Here is a 24,810-nt window from a genome sequence, read left to right on the forward strand (position 1 = left end):
TCATTTTGGAGGACCTTTGCATTGTTAGACTTGCATCAACAAACAGCACTGGTTCAGTGCCTTGCTTAATGAGGATACCTTTCAAACTCGGTATCTGGAAATAACATCTGAAGAGCTGTTTATACCTGTCAAGGGACAGAGGAGGCTGCTTTCAGCTTCAAGGCAAATCAGGAATGACCCTAACACCCAACTCAGTGTCAGATAGAGTGGCTTACTGGCAATGAGAATTGAGATTTGTGGTGCTGGAACTTTCTTAAAATCCTAAATCTCCCTCGCTATTAGTAAACCACCAGAGCAGGTCCTTTATCGTTGTTGGAAAGAAAGTTAGTGTAAATTAATGCTGCTCAAGCATTACTCTTGGGGGAATTCTGAGCCTAAAAATTCTGCACACAATATTGCAAATTTCTGCATATTTTATTTTTCAAAATAATACAATATAATCATGCCAGTTTCAATTGTTTTGGTAATTTATTTCAAAATACCTGTCCACGGGAATGTCTGTAACAATACAGACAACAACAAAAAATTCAGAAAATGTTTTCTGACAAATAGATTCCTTACTAGGAATATTAATACATAACTTTGCATTATAATTTATTTAAACTACAATTCAGACACTCAGCCAACCCCTGCCCCTCATCCCCATGTGTCCCTGCACTCCTTGTCCTCTGTTCCTATGTGTCCCTGCACCCTCACTTCCAGTCAGCCCCACCCCTGCCACTAGCCCTTCTGAACCCCACTCTGTCCCCCCAGCAGCCCTGTGTGCCCCACTCTGTCCCCCCATATCCAGGGCCTCCTAACAGTGTGCTGTGAGGAACGCAGCCTCTCGTCCTCCCTATTGGCTGCTGACTGCTGTTGCTGGTGAGCTGGCTGTCCTCTGTTCTGGTGCCACAGCAGCCCCTGGTGGGTAAAGGGCATAACTGTAGCACTTCTTCAGCAGAATATATCTTCTGCAGAGGAAAAAAAAATCTGTGGAAGTCATGATTTCTGCATGTGCACAGTGATGCAGAATGCCCTCCGTAATAAAGCATGGGCTTGACAGTATTTGTATGCCGATGTGTCTGTCTGTCTCTCTCTCTCTCTCTCTCTCTCTCTCTCTCAGGAGCCTTCATTTCTTCCAATATCATCAGATCTTCTCTCTCAAGTCTTGTCTTCTAATCTAGAATCACCTTACCTTGTAGCATGGAGCGTGATGTGGCATGCTCTGTAGGAGTCTAGGAGACTTCTGCTGCAGTCTAGAAAAACCTTTACACTACTCAGAAGGGAAAAAAGTTTTCTTTGTGGGCAGTTGGTGTTCCATGCCCATATAATGTATTTTAGAGTCTTCATTGTATTTTAGTCTGTGAGCTTCCTTATCTGTCAAAGTGTTTTCAGTGTTATCTCAACATATCTGCCAGTATGCTTTTCTATTCTTTTTAGTCCTTCCACCCTCAAAAGATTCTTGAAAGGTGTGGTTATCACCTTCCTAGCAATCAGACATCTTGTTTTACAATGAACATAAATCTGGTGCTGCCAAGATGATGTACTCACCTTTTGAGCCTTTGGGAAAGTGTTCTTTATTCTTTTTGTCACTAAAGATAGGATTTTTAATCAGAGTTACATCTGTGAGAAGAGCAAGTGAGTTGCAGGTTTTAATAGGTGATCCTTCTCTAACTTTGTTTTAAAGAGACAAAGTTGTCCTCTGTTCTCATCCCAAATTTAAATAAAAAATAATATCCAAGTTCCATGTGAATCAGACCACTAACATTATGGTTAATTCCTCCTTGGGGAAATCTAATCTCCCTACCCTTGATGTAGTGGGATTTTTATTTAGATAATTCTAAGGGATTTAGAAGGCGTAAAGGGAATGCTATTTCTACTTCTGTTTAAGTGGATTAGGCTGTCCTATTTAGACATCCCATGCAGTAGCTCGGAGAGCCTCACATACTGTCAGGGCTAAGACAACATTTATGCCTCCATAATGTTTCCACTGTAAAAATGTGCAGAGCTGGTATCTTGTGTTGTGTGCACTATTACATGACGGTACTCTCTCTTTACATGATATCTAGAACTGGTGTTACTTTGGAAAGGTAGTGTTACAATTTTTTTAATTAGATCTCAACCCATTTTAGAATTGCATTGTTTGCTAGATTCCCACTAGTGGAACTATGCAGAGTTCTACTCAATGAAGAAACAGTGTTATTTTAAAAGTGTTGCTTTTGCATAGTCACACTATCAGCCCACTGTCCACTTTCCTTGGATTTCCTTTCTTGTAGGACTGAAATTTAGCAAGAAGAAGTGAGGCAACTGAGGCCACATGGCTGTGATGTAACCTTTGCTTAGAACTATTCAGAAGATGGTGCTCACGCAGCCTCACTGGGCAATACTTTTTAGAAAATTCTAGAAGCTCAGCTCTGCAGGGAGGGAAGGGACATATCCCATACAGACAATGCTCTCAGAGAGCCATAGATATCATGGCAAGTGACTTTTTTTATAACAGACCTTGAACTGGGTGCAGGATTCAATGAAGTTTTGATTTCCCCAGTGACATACACAAACCACCTGTTTTAGACTGTCGTGGAAAATGTTACAACTGTTAGAAGTGCCAAAAGAGACCCTCAGGCATGCTTTTATATGTATCTGGAACTGTAGAATGACAGTATGCACATGTTGTATATTACAAGAAATAGTCAAATATAAAGAAATAACTGAAACCATTCTACACATGCAATCTTTATCAATTAGAATATTTTATGGATGAAGAAGTTATAATATTCTGATCAATGTACTGGCCATAGAAAGTTAAAGATAGTCATTTTGTCTGATCACATCGTTTAAGAATCAGCAGTTAAATGATTTTCTGGGTTTTTTCCTTTTAAAAAGTATTTTAAAATAAACTGCAGTAGTAAGCCTTTTTAAAGTTTCAGATCTGCCTTCCTATATTGGGCAAGTTCTCCAAAGTCAAGTCTTCACCACAAACAAAAAATGTTACTCATATTTGAAATACATTAATGTGAGTACATAGGAAAAATCTCATCGGTATGAATAGCAACAAATAGTTAAAATTCTTTTTGATAAATTAACATTGAAATGTGTATTCATCACACTTTCTATGTACAAAGTGCTATGGATACAGAAAAGATAATTTTGTAAGTGAATTAGTTATGGATGGAAGATGCTGGCTGGATAGTCCTGGTAACTGAAATCTTCTCTCTCCTGACGGCAGATGCAACATTACCCAAACCAATATCCCTCAATCCTGTTCAGTTTACATGCACTATTAATTCTTGTCCTCTCTGCCAAAGAATGAGTAACCAATACCACTTGTGGGGAGGTTCATAACATGGATGTCTATTCACTGTGAGATTTGAGGGGATCAAGGACTTTACCTTTTTATGTGGTTGTAAAGTGTTAAGTTCACCTATGGCACTATAATTTAGGTCACCAAGGCCTCAGTCTCCAGTGAGCTCCCTGTAAGCCTGAGGGTGTGCCTGTGCAGAGCTCATTGCAGAGTAAAGGCCCAAGTCATTTCAGGTAGGGCAGTGAAAAGTTTTCTAACGGTAATTTTGCTCACAAAGGGTCAGATCCTAGTCCTATTGAAGTCAATAGATGTTGCGCCAGTTATTCTATTGGGATAAGGATTTTGTCCAACGTGTAGACATAGTCGAGCTGGAGACTGGAGCTGTGTTGCAATAATACCTTGTTCTGTCTACTGTCTAGAGTACACTAGTTACTCCTTGAGGAATTCTGCACCAAAAAATTAAAAATTCTGCAACAAAATTTAAAAATCCTGTGCCCAATATTTTCAAATTCTGCATATTTTATTGTTAAAATAACACAATATAACTGCACCTGTTTCAGTTATTTTTGGTCATTTATTTCATAATACCTGTCAGCAAGTATGTCTGTAACGATACAGACAACAAAAAAGATTCAGGGAATGTTCTTTGACAAATAGATTCCTTACTAGGCATATTAATACAGAATGCTGAGTAATAATTCATTTAAACTACAATACAGAACTGTATTTCCCGCACCCTGCAGAAGCAATGCAAAAGCTTGAGGGAGTCATAGGTAATGGAGGAGCTGAGGGAGAGGAAAGTAATTGCTGGGAAGGAGCCTGGGTGTGAACTTGGAGGGTTGTTGGGTATGGGTAAGAAAACTATGGAACAGGTTTTTTGGAGATGGGGGGCAGGAGAGTGATTGTTAGGGAGCGTCCTTCCATGCAGACCCTGGCTGAGCCCTAGCCTCTCCCATTCAGTCAGGTACATCTATTCCTGTCCCCATGTGTCCCTGCACCCCCATGTGTCCCTCTACCCCCACTCAGACACTCATGCCCCCACATCCCCATGTGGCCCTGCAACCCCTTCCCCTGTTCCAATGTGTCTCTGTGATCCCACTCAGCCATCCCCCTTCTCCTATGTGGCCTTGCACCCCCTCCCTCATCACCATGTGGCCCTGCACCTCTTTCCCCCCCTGTGGCTCTGCACCTCCACTCCCATTCAGCCCCTGCCCCAATCTGTCCTCCCCCACAAGCCTGTATGAACCCATCTGTGACCCCCTGTCTCCTGACCTGGCCCGACAGGCGCTGTGAAGAAGGCAGTTTTTTTTCCTCTTCCATAGCTGGCCAGGAGCTGCTGCTCTGTTTTAGCACCACAGCACCCTCTGTTGGGCAAGAGGCAGAACTGCAGCAACTTTCTGACAAGCTTTTTTCTGCGCAAAAATTAAAATTTTCTGCGGCTCATTAATTATGTGCACAAGCAGTGGCACAGAATTCCCCAAGAGTAACTAGTTTTTGTATCTGTTTTGAAGAAATCTAGCCAATTATAAAAACCGTTGTATACATACAGATACAGTTAGTTAAAAGAGCAAAGAATTTCTAAGTGTTATATAGAAAATTAAATTGGTGTTTTTACTTTATTCTGCAGAGAGAGAGTCTGTTCTTTGGGTATCTATTTTTCATTCTCCCAGCATATGACAAGGGAAGAAAATAAACTAACTTTTAAAAAATTAATGTTTTAGACTTCTAAGTCTGGCAGAAATAAGAGAAGAGCTGTTGAAAACAATGAACCTAGTAAAAAGAGGACAAAACCAGTACAAAGTAATAGAAAGGACGGCCATGATGCAGTGAAGATTCTTGATGTTGGTGAGTTCATTGTAAACAAAAACTTGCAGGCACTTAAATTGAGTAAATAATTATTAATTGTCAAAAGTTAAAATTACATTGTCATATAGTTTAGGGACTAGCTTTTGAATTCAGTGTATATATTTTAAAGTGCCATTAGTTGTTGAGAAATCATAGCTGCTAATTATGTTGAAACTAATTTAAGAAAAAGGTTGTGCTCTGTTTCTACACGAAGCATTTAACTAACAAATTAATGTTGGTAGAGAAACAAGGCAGTGAATAAAAAGGTTCATTAACTCCATTAAAGATTTTGAGGAAAGAATCATTTTCAAAATAGAAAGGGACTGTATTGATGTGGAACGACACTTTTATAGTGCTTGAAAGTACATTAGAAATAAGAGTGAAAAAATGTCGAGACGTACTATGAAATATAGTGTGTTTGGAAAAAAAAAATAGCTAAAGTAGTTTCAGATGATACTGTCCTCAGATCCCCTACTGATTTTGTAGCTTTACAATTACTTTGCTCTATTAAAATAAAAGGATTTTATTTTGCCTTCTGTGTGAGATACACAGAAACGGGAAACTAAGGCCCAGATCCAAATGGGTCCCAGATCCAGTATCTGGATTTAGGCACTTTTACAATCCACAAAACCCCCACTCAGCTGCCACCTAATCGTGTAGCTGCCTAAACTCAGTCAGTACCTACATTTTTGCTGTAAAAGTTGCCTAGATGCCTACGTTTCTGCTTGTGGGCAGCTGCTCCCTTTAGGCAATGTGATTCTCATACCAGGGAAGGATAGATATTCCTGCAGAGCATGGTCCAATAGGTGTGCTCCGAGTATGCGGAGTGGACTGGGACCCATTCAAAAGTCCAGATGGAGGAGGAAAAGTGTCCCATATAACTCAGGTGAATGCTCTGACCACTAGGCTAGGTTGTGCTAGACTCGGATCCAATTCCTTCATTTCCCTGATGGGGGGAAGAGAGGATTTGAACAGGCACCTCCCACCTCTCAGAGGATGCCCTAATGGCTGTGCTAGAGGAGACTCACGTCAGAGTATTCTTTAGTCTCTCCTGTTGAAGCTGTTCCTCTTTGGATAAATCATGAGTCATTAGGCCAGAGTGTGTGACTGAGAATGGTTCTGTAGCATTGTGATTAGGGCATTCATGTGGGAGATCCAGTCCCTCTGCTCCAAAGACTATTGCCCCCTTTTTTTGGCATCTCCCTTAGGCCGCTCCCCACCTAGTATGTTGGCTTTTGTGGATAGCTTTCTTAGGTGCCTGTCTCTCCCCATTCATTGTATAGGGCGGCTAGACACCTAGCTCAGGCTTTGTGATCTCATTGTTCCACTGATTTGTCTAGGTGCCTAAATGTTAGTCTCTTTGTGGACCTGGATCTCGCGGATTATACAGGGAAATAGTGAATCTGATTATATACAAAGTTCTGACACATTCACAAAATAAGCAAACTTGGAATTTTTTTTTCTCTAATGTCTTTCAAGACATAATCTAAGGCCTGGTTGACACTAAAAAGTTAGGTCTACCCAGCTACATCGTTCAGGGGTGTGAAAAAGCCACATTCCTGTGTGATGTAGTTAAGCCAGCCCAATCCCTGGCGGAGGCAGCGCTAGGTCAGTGGAAAAATTCTTCGGTTGACCTAGCTACAGCCTCTCAGGGAGGTGAATTACCTGCGCTTATGTGCTACAGCAGCACTAAGGCTATTTCTGCACTTAAAATGCTACAGCGGCACAGATGCAGCACTTCAGTGTAGATACTCATTACAGCTGCAGGAGGGGTTCTCCTGTCACTGTAGTTAATCCACCTTCCAGAGAGGCGTGTAACTAGGTCAATGGAATACTTCTTCCATTGACCTAGAGCTGTACACACTGGGGGTTGGGTTGGCATAGTTACATCTCTTATGAGTATGGATTTTTTTTTTTTATACCCCGAAAGACGCAATTATGCCTATGTAAGCTTTCTGTGTAGACCAACCCTCAGGTAGGTGTTAATTGTAGCAATAGTAGATTAAAAATAGTAAGAAGTGAGATTTTTAAGTTGATCCTGTTTCTTTATATATCTATGTAAATATTAGTTGTTTTAGATGTGATTATGATTTAATGTTAATGTGAATGTAATCTTTACTACAGTTACACAAATAGTTATTTAGAAGAATATTTATGCTAGATTAATGATACTGAGTGCTGCCTTCTTTTGTAATGCACCACACTGCCAGATTCCCTTAATTGCCCGTTCCAGACCGTTTACGCAGAACAAGCTACTCCCAGTTGTTCACTTCATTCCAAGTGACTGCCTCCATCATGCATTACTCCTTTTGCGTAACCACCTGTCGCAATTTATATTTAGCACAGACACTATCCATCCTTCTCCAGACCTGAAGCAGAGCTCTGTGTAGCTCAAAAGCTTGTATCTTCCACAGGCAGAAGTTGGTCCAATAAAAGATATTACCTTATCTACCTTGTCTTTCTCATCTTTGATGTCAATCTCATTGAAATCCTAATTGCAAGGTAATTTGCTAATACATTTTCCTTGTGTATTTTTATTAATGAAGAAGAGCCTAAGAAATGTGCCAGGCCCTGCATATCTGTGAAAACATTAAACAAACTGAGAGAATTCTGCAGTGATTCAAAGCCCCCATGTAACAGAGTCCAGGTGGATACTTTACAAGGGAGTCCATCTGTGCACTTGGAAAAATGTCCTACTTTTGTGGAAAGAACCCTGGAAATGAATAGTGCTCTTCATTCTCAGGACACAGGTTCTCAGATCAGTGAGAAGGTATGCAGTGCTTCTGTTCCAGGGATCACTGAATTACAGTGCAGTTTGGATTGCTTTTTATGCTTAAAATACAGTCTTTGTTGTTGGGTTTTTCTTAAGTTCTGTGTGACAGAATGCAACATGAAATTATGCAATATCATACCAATGGTAGAATCTGACATTCATATTCTAGCATTTTACTTAACTCTTAACACAGTAAGTAAAACTGCTCTTGATATTCTTCAGTGATATTCTTAAACAGTGCAACTGAAGTTGTAATGAAATTTGTTTTAAATAAGAAATGTTTAAAGATTAGAAGATAAAAAATGGTGGTAACGTATCCTGTACTTTGGATGTGGTGAGATTATTCATATTTGCATACACATCTTTTCCAATGTGACTTTCAACTGAGTTCTTGTTCAATTCAGGTGTTATAATAAGGATAGAAACTAGTACAAAATTATTACTGGAATGTAACCTATCCCAGTGGGATTCAAGGCTGTTATAACACTCTATAATGTTCCCCACTGGGGAAGATGTGGTTAGACCAGAATGTATTTTAGAGATAGGCTTATATTGAAAAAACATTGGAATGATATCTGCACAGTTAAATATAGTGTCCCTATGCTCTCAAAACAGACTATAATAGGAGTACTTGCTAAGTTTTTGAGCCCTGATCCTGCAATCTGATTGAAGTAGGAGAACCTTGTATCAGCCTGGTGCCTCACTGATTTTCATTGGGCTCCATATGGGCACAAGAATCTCTCACCTGGATCAGGGATTGGGGATTTAGAGGTCAAGGCACATAACTGCTTGTTTGATGTACTGCTTTTTCGTGGATTGGCTGGTTATTATTCAGCAGAGGAGAGCTTTACTTCCAGCACTTCTATATTATCTTCCATACTTATTTTGCCTAGTTCAGATCAGTTAACTTGCATTTTTGGTTGAAGGAAAGATACCAAATTTGATAAGATTTGACATTTATATTTTGATTACATGGACAACTGATGAAAGGAGGAGAGGCCAACTGAAGACCTCTTGGAAGGTCATTTGTGTGGAGTGGGATTGAGTGTGTGTAGTCATGTGATCAGTCACAGAACTTTTCTTTATTCCCTTTCTAGCCTTTGTTTTCCTTTCACAGTCTTCGTTTTCAGTTTATTGGACTATTGTTTATGCATATATATTGCACTAGCTGACAGTAGGTTCAGAATTGTTATTTTAACCTGAAAGAATGCTTCAATATATTCAGCACAGTTGTATGACAGCCAGTTCTGGATGCTGGAACTGTATGTTTTTAAAAGTGTAATTTAAGTATTCGGTAATTGAGTGTTCCTCCATAATTATTGTAATACCTTTTTTGTTCACAGGAACAGTCATGCTTCAGTCTTAGTCAATTTTCAGCTTCAAGTAAGAGTTATGAAGGCTCTCAAAATACTTCTAATATAAACCTCCTTAATAAAAGAACCAAAAGCATATACACTCCACTAGAACTCCAGTTCATGGAAATGAAAGAACAGTATAAAGATGCTATTTTGTGCGTGGAATGTGGATATAAGTATAGATTCTTTGGAGAAGATGCAGAGGTAAGTAACTTTTACCAAGAGCACTTATTGTTGCTCACTTTGTTACTTTGTTACATTGTGTGGAGGGCCACCATCATTGATAGAAAAAGTTCTTTAAATTTAGAATAACACTTGTAATCAAGATACAAAAGATCTACCCTCTTTAAAGCTAAAGGTGTCAATTAAAATTTTTTTGTACCACAAAAAAGGTACATCAATATTTGCAGTATTCCCTATTTGAAGTACTGACAAATCAGCCAATATTAGATTCTACAATAACATTACCTTGTTTACCAAAGTTAAACTGAAGAAATTGAGGGTGAACTGTATTATGGCATAGAACTAATGATCAGAATAAAAATATTTAGCTTGACAGTAACCTGATGACTTTCTGAAAAATGCAATGTTCAAGTACCCTAATTGCATATATTTGTGAAAATGGCTACTACCCTCATTAATAGAGGGCTATATAGAAATGAATAGGAGATGTTTGACACAATTAGGTATGAAATTATATCTGGTGCTTTATCTGCACAACTGAAATCTATATGAACAGGCAAAAATTTCAAAGGAACATGGCTTACATGTCTGCAAACCACAAAATGGCCCATAAACATCCTTTCTCTCATCTCTCTAAATCATTAATACTGTTTTAGCCTTTGTTCTGAGCTATTTACATATATAATTAGGAGCAAAGGGAAAATTACTTTTGCTTAGCCATTGGAAGCTTCATTTGCCCAGTTGTCTTTGTTCTGGGTATTTGGTCTACCAATTTGCTAGCAGATTTACTGTCCTGAAGCCCACCCAGGTTTGTTAACACCCATCTGCTTGTCCAAAGCACAGAGCTGGCATCTGGAAAGAAAAATGTCTTTGGGTCATTGTGTAATGTCATGTTTCTAGCAGCTGCTGTGATTTTATTCTTGTGAGGGTGCTTGGATGCTAATGTGATGAGTGCAGTTTCACGGGCTAGATAGTTATTTAGGCTTATCAAGGTAACATAACTTACACTGCCTTCTTGCACTGGACTTCAATGGGAACTCTTTGGCCCTTGGTATTCATTCACGGAATCATGGGGTAAGTTGCAGGGTGGATTGATTTAAATCAGTGGTTTCAATCATTGATTTGAAGCATATTTTTAAGCAGGAAACCTTGATTTAAATTAACAATTGTAATCTTGTTTTGCTTCTGTACTTTTTAGTTACCTTTGTAAATAAAGGTTCGTTCTCATTGGTTGGTAACCATTTAAACAGGTTGATTTGCAACTAATTCTAGCCAACTAAATTTGGTACTTCCTTTTGTTAACCAGAAGAATACACTATATCAACACATTTATTTAAGCAGTTATATAACTTAATATACGTTTATTCAGATTCTTAATTTTTTTTTATTATTTATCATCTTTACTAGATTAATTTTTTGGTTGTGTTTTGAGTCAAGCACTCTCTGTAGAAATTAAAATTCAGTTGAAGTGGACTAGTATTTTAAAATTGTTTTTATTAGTTCAATAAAACTCCTTTTAATGTACTGGATACATTTAAAAAAAGTTCAGTGGAGTTCATCAAAACATGTTTTGCATTTAAAGCTAACTGATTTATTAAACAAAGGAAGTATTATCTGTATTTAGTAAATTGAACTGATAGGTTCTGGGGACTATGTCTTTCAAGACTAGTAGATCTCTTCCTTTCAGACCTAGCTTTTTTATTCAATGATAGTAAGAAGAAAACAAGCTTTCCTGCTTTTTTTCCAACTTCTAATTGTTTTTTGACTTGGAATGAACAGGTCATTTAACTGAACTAGTTAAATAAGAATGAAAAAAATATTCCTTCTGCACTTGCAGAAGACGCTAGTTCTGTCAAAAACTCATTTAGCACTTCAGCTAACTCTAGTTCCAGGTGCTTAGCCGGTGACTTTCATCAGTTCAGTGGTTTGATGATCTTTAAAATTTCAGCAGCAAATAGGTACTGCTTTTTATTATTTATATTTAATTTAAATTATTTTAATAGATTATAGTAATTTTAGGTCTTTTTTTGTAGCCTGTTGTATTTTCAATTTTAATTTTAAATGGGTTTATTTTAAATTGGAAAATGCATTTAATTTAAATAAAAAACCCAGTTTAACTCAAAATAGTTTTGACTTTTTTTTAAAAAGAATAATTGATTTTTTTATCCACCCTAGTAAGTTAACAAGTAAAGTCTGTGGGAATGGAGTCCTTTGTTCTAGTTAGGATGCTGAGATAGTGAACGCTTGCTCCATGCTTAGACTTCTAGTACCTCAGTTCTCCTGCTTAGCATTCCACAACACACCGCCATAGTTTTGGTTAATAGCTGATTTACAGTATCACTTTTTGACAAGTCTGTATTCACACAGCTCTATCACAGTTACCAAAAGAATCTAGACAGGGAATGTGAAGTAAGAGTGACCCTAATTGTTGACTGATTATTTTTTTTCATACTTTGCAGATTGCAGCAAAGGAGCTAAACATATACTGTCATCAGGATCACAATTTTATGACTGCCAGTATACCGACCCACAGACTATTTGTTCATGTACGGCGACTTGTAGCAAAAGGATATAAGGTCATTTTTTTATTTAATTAGATATTGTTAAAACCAAAATAGTCTCAATCCTCACCGAAATAATTGTTGATGTCATATGGATGTTCTCACTTGAAAGATACAAAATATGAAACCTTTTAATATTTTACTGGAAAAACATATGACAAACTCCTTTTCATTCAGTGCTTTCTATATATAATGTCTTGGAACCTTTATGATTTTTAGTTATGTTGATTCAGGCCTCCTCCTTTGATCTCACAATATTTCAGGGTCCATTTGACTTTTCTGGAAGCAGTTCTGCCTGTCAGTAAGTGATAGAAAGTAGGACAGAAAGCACTTCCTTCATCTCTCTCTCTCTCTCTCTCTCTCTCTCCTTTCTGTTTTCCTTTTTTTCTTCTCAACCCATGTTTTTTCCTCTCTCCTTTTCCATTGTTGTTAATCTCTCTGGTAATCTCTTTCCCTTCTTTCCCCTCTATGATCATTTGAGTCTTTTTTGTACCTCTTATCGCCTGATGTTCTGGTGAACTTTACTATCTACAGTGAAAGAATTGTTGCAGCAATTCTTCTCTGACAGGTGGCCAACCTCTCAAGCTAAGTTGTTTCAGTATAAACCATGAGACAGTAAGGGCAAGAGGAGAAAGGAAATTGCAGGTAAGCTGCAATTCTGTCATACTTGATGGTCTGAATTAGTAGGGCTGGTTCTAGCCCTTCTCCCCTCACAAGCACATTTTGGTTTAATATTTGTATCTCTTAAATTAAATTTTTTGTTTAAAGTTGGTTATCCTTTTTTCGTTCATTAGTTAACATATTTTTTTTGTGCATATTATAGGTGGGAGTTGTAAAACAAATGGAAACTGCAGCACTGAAGGCTGCTGGAGAAAATAAAAGCTCTCTCTTTACTCGAAAACTGACTGCTCTCTATACCAAATCTACGCTTATTGGAGAAGATATCTTTTTTTGATGTGTTAATTATTTTGCTTTTATACTAATCTTCATTGTGCTCTGTGTTAGGCAATGTTCAGTATGGGTTGTGTGTGTCTGAGATTTTTTTGCCATAGTCCTTCAGTATAAGAGAGCACGTTCCTGTTAATTAATGGGCGTGGGTGGGTGGGAAGTGCTGACTGTTTTTTTTCCCCTCTGTATTGGGAAGGTTCTGGCTGCATTGCACCTGTTGTCACTTCTGTATTTACAGCAGAAATTTATTCAATAGGACTGGGAAATAGAGGATGGTGAAATGTTAAAACTAACAATATTTGAGAGTTTCAGATATTTTGCAATAGCACTGGAATCTATTGCGGGATTGCATTATTGGAGCACTTTTTGGAAATGGCAGTGCATCCAGTTCCAGTAGTTTAAAAAAAAAAAAAAAAAAAAAAAAAAGTCAACCTCTGGAAATCAGCATCAGGAATTTTGTTGCTAGAAATGAGACTTCAAGAATCAAGGACTTCCTCATCTTAACCTTTTAATATTTTTGGGTATGCAGTAAACATGAGAGCAAGATTTTCTGTTTGCATAGCCCGGGGGGGAATTACTTATATGATCTCCCCCCCCCCCAAAAAAAAAGTCAAATTGTAAATCCCTTACATTGGTGCATATTTAGTGGCCAACACTTAATATAAAAGGAAATCAATGGCAGCAGCAAATAAGGTTTCTGAACGGTTTGCTATGCTGTTAAGACAAGGCTAATGATACTCAAGTATACCCACGTTTTAGGCTATGGTAGGACTTCATCCAGATTTCATGAAGAATGAAATCTCTCTCAGGTTTTTAAGTGTGTTGCAATAGAACAGAGATTACATTGTCCCCACAATTCTTGTTTTTTTTTTTTTTTTTTTTCCCCCCCAAATGAGAAAATGTACTCCTAGGATTTATGCTGTGCCTTTGGCGATGTCCTGACCAGCTTTTTGACCAGTTGGTAGGTGTAGCATTAGTAATTCTTAATTAGAGGTCTTGAAAGGGGGAAGGATTAAGAGTCTGGAGACAGCACCTGGATTTAATTATGTTCAGGTACAGTTAAAAGAAACACAAGTGTGTCCTATGGCCTAATAATGAAAGAGGGGAGAGGAACTATTGATGCTGGTAATAAGTGTTTCATATAAAATGAGGTGAGCCTGAATAGAAAGCCAATGGGCTATGAAAAATCTAACATTGGTAGCCTGTCCTTTAATCCTTGTAACTGAAATAGGATATAAAAATGAATTAAAAACAGCTTGTGACAAGCGCAGCTATTTCTTTCTTCCTTTTACTTTGTCCATTCCTTTGTTTTTTGTGACCATTCCCAGTCAGCACCCACAGATTATTTTAAATTTTTCACACTAAGTAGTTATTAGGTACTAAGAGCTAAAGAAGAAAATTGTCTTGACTTGAGCTCACTAAATTAGGATGAGCTAGCCCTATACAACGCAAGATGTGTGGTCTCATCCACTTACCTCTTTTTGTGGCTAAACCCATTCTCCTGTCTACGTCCTGCCAGCCATTCTTCAGGTTTGGTACACTTGCCCTCTTTGTGAGGTCCTGTGTGCCAGGGCGGAGATGAGACAAAAGAAAACACATCTTCTATTTATTTCTTGATTAGGTCATCCTAAAACTGCAGTTAGGGAAAAGGGTACCAGAAGTTAACACCCACAAATCAGGGAAGCAACTTGCTGCATAATTGTTTAATGGAGCAAGGGCATTATAATAAAATACTGTTGGGTTTTTTTTGTTTTGTTTTTGTTTTTTTGCTGGAGACACCAGTGTGACTCTAATTACTCTTGAAATGTGTTGGAAAGCTCAGGTAAAAGCCAGTGGAGTGAGGAACAACACTGACACCTTGCATGGTTTGAATGGAATATATAAATGCAGGTGATCTTTTGCTCTCCACTGCTACTGCTAGGACACTAGTGGTCTCCGTTGCAGACTGTTGCTACTACATCAGGTGCTAGCTTGCTGTCGTGTGATGCTCATCAGCAAATTTTGCTCTTTACTGTCAGTTGCACAAGTTTTACAAGCTGGCTAGTAGGCTACTTTGTCAGTACTACTTACTGAGCAGGGACAGCACAAAGACAGTAGGGAATTTAGTATCTGCAACAGCCTGCGATTGTTTGAATGGAAGACTCCAGACAGAGGATAAAGACTGGTGTTTTTGTTGAGATGATGATGATATGTATGCGTACACTGTGGGGATCTTTCAGTGGGCATGGGCCTAAGGCCATCACTAACTTTGATTTTGGTGCTGTGTCAGGAATTTGAAACTGACCAGTATCACACCACCTGAGTCAGTTTTATGTAAGAAGGAGGCTGTCCTCTGTCAAGTTGGTGTTTCTGTTGGGTATATGGAATACTATTATGTTTATCCCAGAAAGAAAATTGTTTTCGGCAACCATCACTGGTTTTATCCATGTGAACTATTAGTTGTTTTTTTTAATATTTATCAAATGTGAACCCTTTGCTGAAGCTAGATGATCCTGTAGATGTTGAAGAAATAACGGCTGATGTCTCCGATAACTATCTTCTTTGTATCTGTGAAAATAAAGAAAGCTTAAAAGACAAGAAGAAAGGGGATGTTGTCATAGGCATAGTGGTAAGTTGTCTTCCTTGAGGAATCTGAGTTTATGGTTAGGGCTTATTTTGTGATTTATCTCTCTGTTTTAAAATTCTTTTGTGATTGTCTCCCCTGACAGTAACGGTGTTTTATAAGACATAATGCAAAGTTTTTAATGAATGCTATTTATATCTTTCAGTTCATATGTGAATTGAATGAGACATTTTATATATAAAAAATAATCAAAAACGCTTGAGTTGATAGCCTGAATTATATATCCGGTGTACAAGGCATATCACTTTTGCTCATGCATAATTGCTTGAAAACAGTGTTTTATTCAAATAAAAAAAAAGACTATGTTAGAGTTAAAATATATTTTGTAAACTGTTGAAAATGTTATCCCTCGTAAGTGTTCAAAACACTTACACTTGTTGCTGACTGCATCTGTTTCCTCAGTAAATTGCTCTTCCTTCACAAAAGTTTAGTAATGAGATTCACAGTCGTCTTAGACTTCAGCTTTAGATTTTCTTTGGAGATTCTGAAATGAGAACTATATACTGGGCAAATAGTGACTAAAATGAGAACTGACACTCTGTCTACTGATAGTTCATTCATTCATTCATTTTATTTACAGGTTTTCTGATTGTACTTGTCATTGTGGTATCTGATCCAGTATGTATCTGTCCCAGTTATAAGTGGTGGTGTACTGTGTCAGTCTGAGGATATTCAAGAGAGATTCGCTCAAAAGCTTGTCTGTTTCACCAACAGAAGTTTGACCAATAAAAGATATTACTTCAACCACCTTGTCCCCCCTCAGTTGTAAAAGCACATTTTAGAAAGGCATCTCATTTTTAGGGAGAATCCTGTCTAAATTCCATAGGTTTTCAATTATGTGGATTTGCATTGCCCCTTAATAGTGACAGAATTTGAGCAATGACATGTAAAATGAACCAATGCTATTCAGATTTCTTAACATTTTTTAAGACATCATTATCATCCTGTTTAGACTAACATTTGGGCTTTCAAAATTGTTAGGATAGGACCTATGTTCTCTACATTTGAAATATGTACTTATTTTTAGTTTTCCAATGTCACCAAGAAATTGTGGGACTGGTGGAGTCATCGTTTTTGTGTAACACACCATTAAGTGTGTGTGAAATTTCCTTGCTGATTTGTTAAAACCTATAATGGTTGACTAATCGAAACTATTCTCTGAGCTTTACATGTGCCTGCTGGCAAATACTCAAAAATTGTCCTGCAAACTCAGAATCAAGCGTAAGAGATTCATTTTGGCTTCTGCTGCCCTAGCAAAATACGATGTTTGTCAATGGCTGTTTATATATTTTTGTATTTGACAGGGAGTCCAACCCACTACTGGGGAAGTAGTTTTTGACAGTTTTCAGGACTCCTCATCTCGCTTAGAATTAGAGAGTCGAGTTTTGCGTCTGCAGCCAGTTGAACTAGTACTTCCATCAGACTTGTCGGATCAATCTGAGAGGCTCATCAGCGGTATAACCTCTGTAAGGTATGGTGTTACATTATGTTGCAACTTTTGGATCTGGAAGCCAGCAGTGATGCATAGTTGTCTAAAGTAAGACCTTCTCTGAAACTTTCACAGTTCACTGTTTGCATAAATACCCCCTTAACTAACATGATCTATCTAATATAAGTAATTCTAATGTGCCCATCAGTGTGGTATCTGAATGTGGTGATGAGCCACTTGTGCATCTTATTCCTTTTAAGATCTCTGAATGATTTGAGGCTTTTTTCCTCTACAGCACTCTTGGTTAATTGAACATGGAGAATTAAATACGTGTTGGAAAGTTTTGGTACTTCCTATCCTATTAGACTCTCTTAAAACTGGTGGGACAGAAGTATTATGGCCATTCCATCATCTACATTTCAACATCTCCCTTATATTTTTAATGACAGATGTTTCAAAAGAAGGCTGGAGGCTCCTTTTCAATGGCAAATTTATTGTGGTATTCAGTCTGAGATAAAAATAGACCATAAAGCTGTAGCTGGATAGCATAGCTATGGGACCATAGGACAAGAGCACGACATACTTCTAAAGGTGGCTTGTGAGCTTGCGAAGCCCTGCTGACATCCCTTATGGTTGCCATTTGTTTCTGAGAATGTAGTGTTACTTTTTTTAATGGTTTAAAAACAGTATCTAAATGTTCAAGGAACTGTTTTCTTAGCTTTTAAAGAAGCCATAGAGATTTTCTCCTTTCACAGAGGGAGTCAAAGATGATGCTGGAACTTGGCAGGTCCCATGAATTCCTGAACTTCATCCTGCAGGACTGCTATGCTTTTTAACTGATTGGTTTGTAGGGACAGCTTTCCTGTGTTTTTACAGGAATTAGAGGAACAAGAATATATGAATTTGAAATGTAGCTCTGCTTTTCTAGATTTAAACATTATTGGTTGTGTGCAATCTGCATTTCCAGACCAGACAAAAATTCTATGATAGATGCCTAATTATGGGAAAGAGATGTATATTAATATTTGAACAAATTAGCCAACTTGTACAGGTTTGGAATTGCTGGCAGCTGGGAACAAGAAGACTTGTTCTTTGTCCAAATGGAAAAATAAATTAGCAGATGGTTTGATGAAAGGGAAAAAACAGTTGCACATATATATATTTCTTGAAAGCAATATCCTGATTGATAGATCTCTCTTCAAAAGGATTTATTGACAGGTTTTTAGCAATTTACATGGTGCCAGTTTGTAAAAAGATAGACTTCCTGTTCTAGGGAAAATACCTTTGGTTTAAAATAATGCAGCTGCTAGTTTTGTTAGTAACATTTTAAGCTTTTATGACACGTTGGATAGCAAATTCCTCAGTTGACTGAGTGTTGACACAATTGTTGAGTTAAGATGCAAGCTCAGAAGAATTCCTCAAAATTAAGGAGGAGACTCTGCATTTTGCTCAACTTCAGGTTTTTTCCAAATGTTTCAACATTAGATTTGAAGTGTTCAGATTTACATTTTGTTATACTTTTATTTCAGATAGTTATATTAGGATGTTACTTATATGCATAATCTGGCAAAAAAGGTGTCCTAAACACTATTTACCAGGCAGCTAAAATGAACAGTTTTGTGCCTCTTTCGGAGTTGTCTTAGTTGTCTAAGAGAAAGTGATACTTCATGTTATCTGCAAAATGTCATCCTTGTTGTGTGTTAAGGCAGCCAGCATATCCAATTATATTTACCACAGTTACAAAGTGCATCTGATTATTATTTGATTAGAGATTTGAGATACTTTTGATAGTCCTTTGTACTAGTCAGATATGAATTGGACAAAATGCTGTTTCCCGTCTTGCTTGAAAACATTTATGTCGCGTTAGATAGATCGTGTGTGTGTGTGTATGTGTGTGTGTGTGTGTGTGTGTGTGTATGTATATATATATATATTTATTTTCTAGAAAAGATATTGGCCCTGTTCACTGAGTCAAGTTTGTCTGCAGTTTTAGGGTTTTTTAATTAATTAAAAAAAAAAAAAGTGATTGCATATTCATTGCCCATGCTGACGAAAGGTATAATATAGCTCCTCAGCATGGGTGGAGTTGCAGATATTCCAACATACTACTATTAACGCAGGATTTCCTTCAAGGGCATCACCACCGTAGAGAAACACTACTCTAGTACTGTGACTATACACCTGATTTTGGAGTCTTGTATTACAAACGTGCAATTGGCATGTTCAATGCCAGAGTTAGCTAATTAGAAAATGTGGTGGGAGGCAGCTTTAAATGTAGTTTACAATAAAAAATAGAATAAAATGCCATAAATACTTCAAGTTGGATTTTCTGGCCAAATTATGTGTAATTTGGTACTTACATTTTTCTTGAATATTCTGGACTTGCACTTGATTATTTAGTCAGAGACTTTCTGAAGATAATTTATGGTGGAGGTATCAAATACACAGTTGAGATTGAATGTGTCCTGTTGCCCATGTATACAGTTAGTATGGAAAAAGATACTGCAAGTGATGGACAAGGTTGTAGGCAGAACAATATCACTGGCTCTTTTTAAAATTGTGTAAAATCCATGATATTCTGCCAAGAAATGGCTTCCGTCAGAAATACAGTGCAGAAAGGATTAAATTCACATGCCCCTTTCCCACTCAAAGCCAAAATAAACAGACTTTGTGTATAGAACTCTGTGTGAGCTGAGGGATGAAATCTACCCCAAATTGCAGGCAGGACATAAGAGAAGCGTAGCAGCTGTTTGAAGTCTTAGACTGAAATAAAGGCCTCAGTCCTTCACATCTCTTAGGTGGTAGGATTTATGGATACTGGATTTACATAACTGTGTACTTGATGTCCACAGCTTGGCCCCTCTCAAACCACCCTTATGCACTGGACTATGTAGAACTGGCTCAGATCCCAGCTTTGCCTTTGAGAGTCTGAAAGAGGATCTCAGATATCTAGCCTTTGATTTTCTTGGACAATGGAAATAGTTAGTTAGTTTGAGGGTGGATTGATTAAATCAATGATTTTAATAATAAAAATGTATGGACTTTGAGAGATCATATAATCCATCCCTCTGTGCTGAGGCAGGACCAATTACACCCAGCCCATTCCTGACAGGTATCTTTCCAACTTGTTCTTAAAAACCTCCAACAATGGGGATCCTACAACCTTCCCTGGTAAAGTACTCTAGTACTTAACTATCCTTCTAGTTAGAAATTCTTTCCTAATATCAAACCTACATTTCCCTTGCTGCAGATTAAGCTGTTGTTACTACTTCTCCTACCTTCAGGGGACAGGAAGAACAATTGATCACATTCTCTTTTCCACATCCCTTATGTTTGAAGACTATCAGGTCCCTTCTCAGTTGTCTTTTTTTCAAGTCATGCTCAATTTTTTTAACCTTTCCTGATTGGTCATGTTTTCTAAACCTTTTATCATTTTATTGCTCTTCTCTGGACTCCAGTTTGTCCACATCTTTCTTAAAATTTAGCAGCTGGACACAGTACACCAGTGGGACTATACTTCATCTTGCAGATTCTGACACAACCTTTTTTGCATGTTTAGGGCAGATTTCGATGGCCTTTTTTATTGCAGTGACAGTGGTCTGACAAGTGAGTGACTTTAAGTATCATATTCTCTCTTCCATACCTTCAGTTCTTGCGAGAAAGGTAACTTTTCAGCTTTGCCTGGAATTTGTTCTCCTTTCAGTCCGAACCTGGGTATTCTTCCCCCCCCCCCGCCCCCGAACGCACTGTGTGACAAGCTGCACTTCTTGGATGTTAAACTTGTACTCAAGTTTTATCTTTCTGGTGAAGTAGCATCTAAAATCACTATTACTAGAAGGGTTGAAGGGTGTGTTCTTGTGGTCTTTGATCAAGATCATCAGGATGTCTTGTTCTGAGTTTGAGAGATGACATTTGACTAGAGAAGGCTCTGCTTCATGGACAGTGTACATCGAAGCATTGATTTCCAAGGTGTGTAAGATGACAACGTGGGCATCTCTCTGCTCCTTTATATGTATTAGTTGACCTCTCTGCTTCTCAGATTACCTCCTTTTGCTGTCTAAGGGCCTGCTAGCAGCCGAAGAAGGTAAATACATCTCCTAGTGTTACTGCTTGCTACACCTGCTGTCTGTCCATTAATCCATTTGTCAAAGGGGGGAAAGTGAGAGAGATGCAACAAAGGAAGAGAATTGACCAGTAGTTGTTTGCTGTAATCTCCTCTTTACCCATCCTACATCCCCCACTCCCTTCTAGCTAATGTGCTCTTGCTTGTTTAATACTATTTTTGCTATCTTGTGTACCGTTTCCTCTGGCTCTAGAAGTTTCTCTAACCCAAGATATGGTGTTTAGGTTGAGGTTTATGTACTTAGGGGTGGGATTTAGGAATTCTTTTGCCTCCTTGCTTCCAGTAGGTGGCACCATAATGCTTTCTGTCCCTTAGTCAGCTATCAGAATGGGGGAAAAGGGGAATAACTAGTAAGTAATTTCCCCTTTGTAATCATAAAGAATAAAATTGAGGTCCTTTGTGTGACTGGATGGTGAATAGAAATAAATGCTGACTTCAGTAGTAATAATTTGGAGTTGCAACTTTGTTTTAATTAGAAATGTTTGAACGTCAGAGACACGTCACTGCTTTGGGATTAAAGAAGAATCTCAGTGGGGTGGTTGCATGATGTAACCCCCAATAAACAATTGTATAAATGCCTAAAACCCAGATTTGCAGTGCAAACTGATGTGTTAAGCTGTTGTAATTTTCTGGGACGGCCATAAGGGTTTGGATAGATACCAAATGGAATTATTTACAAAACTGAAGAAGTTAAGACACTTTGTAAAACATGCTTTGTTTCATATACAACTTAATTATTTTTCCTCATTCCCCTAAGGAAATAATAGTTGGTTTGTTTTTAAAGAGTTATGAGTAGGATTGGTATTTGCACCTGTGTGTATATACAGGGGTAATATCACAGTTTTTTTTAACTTTGTGGTATGCTGTGAGGAATATTCTGATGGGCTTCAGGGAAATTTTCTAAGTTTCTTATTAGCGTTGGCCTTTAGGCTCCATGAAGGAAAATCATAGCTTTCATGTTAAACAACAAAAAAAACCCACAAAAAAATACCTGAGCTACTAGCTCCTTGACTTGCAGAGAGAGCTTGGAAGATGTTAGCCTATGTAAATCAATTTTAATTGATTGTTACAGTTGAAAAGAACATGTAGCTTCCCCACACTTAATTCTTTAATGTACAGTGAGTCAGTTAAGCTTAAGAGGTGTCCCAAAGAATCACCAAAAATTGAGACTTGTGCACAATGATGTGTTTATAGTAGGGAGGAAACAGTTGTGTTTGGAGTGGGCAACAGACATGGCGGTGCTACTTGAAAATGCTATAGACCAAGGGTTGGCAACCTTTCAGAAGTGTTGTGCCCAGTCTTCATTTATTCACTCTAATTTAAGGTTTCACGTGCCAGTAATACGTTTTAACGTTTTTAGAGGGTCTCTTTCTATGTCTATAATATATAACTAAACTATTGTTGTATGTAAAGTAAATAAGGTTTTTAAAATGTTTAAGAAACTTCATTTAAAACTAAAATGCAGAGCCCCCCAGACTGGTGGCCAGGACTCAGGCAGTGTGAGTGTCACTGAAAATCAGCTCGTGTGCCACCTTTGGCACACATGCCATAGGTTGCTTACCCCTGCTATAGACCATTGGCTCATCGCCAAATGGGTGTACAGCAGTCAGCTTCCCCCCTGTGACTGCCTGCCTGAGCTCTAGCATTGAGTTTGAAGAGCTGGTACTTAGAGGGGATATGGGGTTCTATCCTGCTGCCAACACTCCTACCCCCAATCAAGGGGCCTTACTCTCCTACACTGAGCCCCTCGTACCAGCCTGGAGAGACTGCCAGCAGTTAGCGTAGGCCTGTACATCTTGAGCTATAAGGGACACATTCTCTAACTGACTACTAGTATAAGGTCATGTATTGCTCACAGGTGCAGAAAATTTTTGAGGGAACTCAGTAAAATTTTGGCATCATGTTACTGGTACAAAGTTCTAGAACTTAACATGTGGACAATGAGACTTCAAGCCTGAGGTGTAAAGGACTGGAAAAAAGTGTACATGCTGTGCTGTATTTTAAATTTTGAGCTGTCTAATCTGGTTATGGAATTAAATGTGGCCCAATAGATTTCAGACGCAGCCAGGATCAATCTTGAGGCTACAGCTGGTGTCAGAGTGAATGCTGGTGCTTTGAGCTTGCCTAATTACAGAAATAATTCATAATTGCTGTATTAAAATGGATTTATCATTTAATTGTTAAAATATTATTTGGAATGAATGAAAAAAAATATGTAATGAGAGAGAGGGATCTATAGATAGGTATAGATATTGATTTTAAATTAAATTTGTGAGTTGATTTAATGCTTATGACAGTGAATGACATAGCCCTGGTTTGAGCCAGGCAGAATAGAAACTGGCAACTACACCAAACAGGGTGATGTTTTTGTGATTGATAGAGGGAGACTGCAATTGGCTAAGAACATCGGAGTTATTCTGTTTTGAGTCCAGTCTAGGTTTCCAGAGTTGAAAAATGCGCCTCACTTACTGTGCTTGGCTGTGCTCTAAATGTGCACTTACTGTAGGATCACAATCTACATTAATTACTGTATATGCTCTATCATAAGCCGGTTCGTTTATAAGCCGGCCCACCCAAGATGGATAAGTGAAAATGGAAAATTTTTATGACCCATTCATAAGCCGACCCTTTATTCAGCGGTTGGCAAACTTTGGCTCCCGGGCCATCAGGATAAGCCGCTGGCAGGCTGATATGGTTTGTTTACCTTGAGCGTCTGTAGGCACGGAGGTAAACCTAAGTAAACAAAGTGTCCCCTCCCATCAGCTGCTTACCGTGATGGGCCGGGACAGCAACTGGTGGGGAAATTTTTTGGGGGGGGAGAAGCTGGGGATCAGGGGAGTAACGCCTGGGACCCCCACACTCTCCCCATCCCATCCCTTCCCACCTTAGCTGGGGTGGGCCAGGGGAGGATGTCTCTGGCCTGGCCAGAGCTGCTCCGGCAGGTTGGGTGGTGCGGCCACAGCCTGCTCCGGTGGGCCAGACCGGGTGGCGCGGCCGCAGCCTGCCAACCCCGGAGCTGCAGCTGCTTCGGAGGCGGGGGGGAGAGCAGCGTGGCCAGAAGTGGAGAGACTCTGGCCCCGCCTCTTCCCTTCTGGCTCTGCTGCCTCTCCTTGCCCCCTCTGTTGGGGGGACGGGCTGTGTCCCACCTCTCTCTACCCATTCATGAGCCAACCCACTTATCTGATGCTTCCCTTTTCTACTAAAAAAAATTCTGCTTATGAACGAGTATATACGGTACCATTGAGGTCTTGGATTTCTTATAGTCACCAGATGCTACCTTTTTGTCACCATTGAACTGGGCTTGGTTTCAGTGACAACCTTGAAATTAGTGGGAATCTTGTGTGTGCAAGGAATGCAGAATAGAGCTCTGTACCTTTAAGGAAGTGTAAATGTAGTGCCTATAAAAAGTACTAGAGGGAGCCCTTGGAGGCTGAAGTCCTGTACTGAACAGGTATGAAAAGGCAACAGTGGTATGAGTTTCTCAACTGTTACTTGGAAGGATAATTAAATATCCATGTCAATTCAATGCTTTGTTTGTTGCAATAAGGATGTCAAATATGGTGGTGGTATTTGATGTAGTCACTTGTTACTGGGAAGTGGACCAAGGTGAGTAACACATTTTGATTAGCTTATTAATATTACTGTATTTTGCACTAATATTGTACACAATAATATTGTATTACAATGTCC

At 38.6% G+C, this 24,810-nt stretch overlaps 1 protein-coding gene across 1 annotated transcript in view; it reads left to right on the forward strand.

The window, feature by feature from the left end:
* MSH3 (mutS homolog 3) overlaps positions 1-24,810 on the forward strand; it is a 183,605-nt gene that overhangs the window by 2,126 nt on the left and 156,669 nt on the right. The window contains exons 2-8 of the mRNA XM_074952796.1: positions 5,002-5,125; positions 7,672-7,895; positions 9,242-9,457; positions 11,896-12,012; positions 12,821-12,938; positions 15,408-15,553; positions 16,873-17,039. Coding sequence (XP_074808897.1) covers positions 5,002-5,125; positions 7,672-7,895; positions 9,242-9,457; positions 11,896-12,012; positions 12,821-12,938; positions 15,408-15,553; positions 16,873-17,039 — 1,112 coding nt within the window. The remainder of the gene's footprint in view (positions 1-5,001; positions 5,126-7,671; positions 7,896-9,241; positions 9,458-11,895; positions 12,013-12,820; positions 12,939-15,407; positions 15,554-16,872; positions 17,040-24,810) is intronic.

Source organism: Natator depressus, chromosome 5, assembly GCF_965152275.1.
Source record: "Natator depressus isolate rNatDep1 chromosome 5, rNatDep2.hap1, whole genome shotgun sequence".
Lineage (NCBI taxonomy): Eukaryota > Metazoa > Chordata > Testudines > Cheloniidae > Natator > Natator depressus.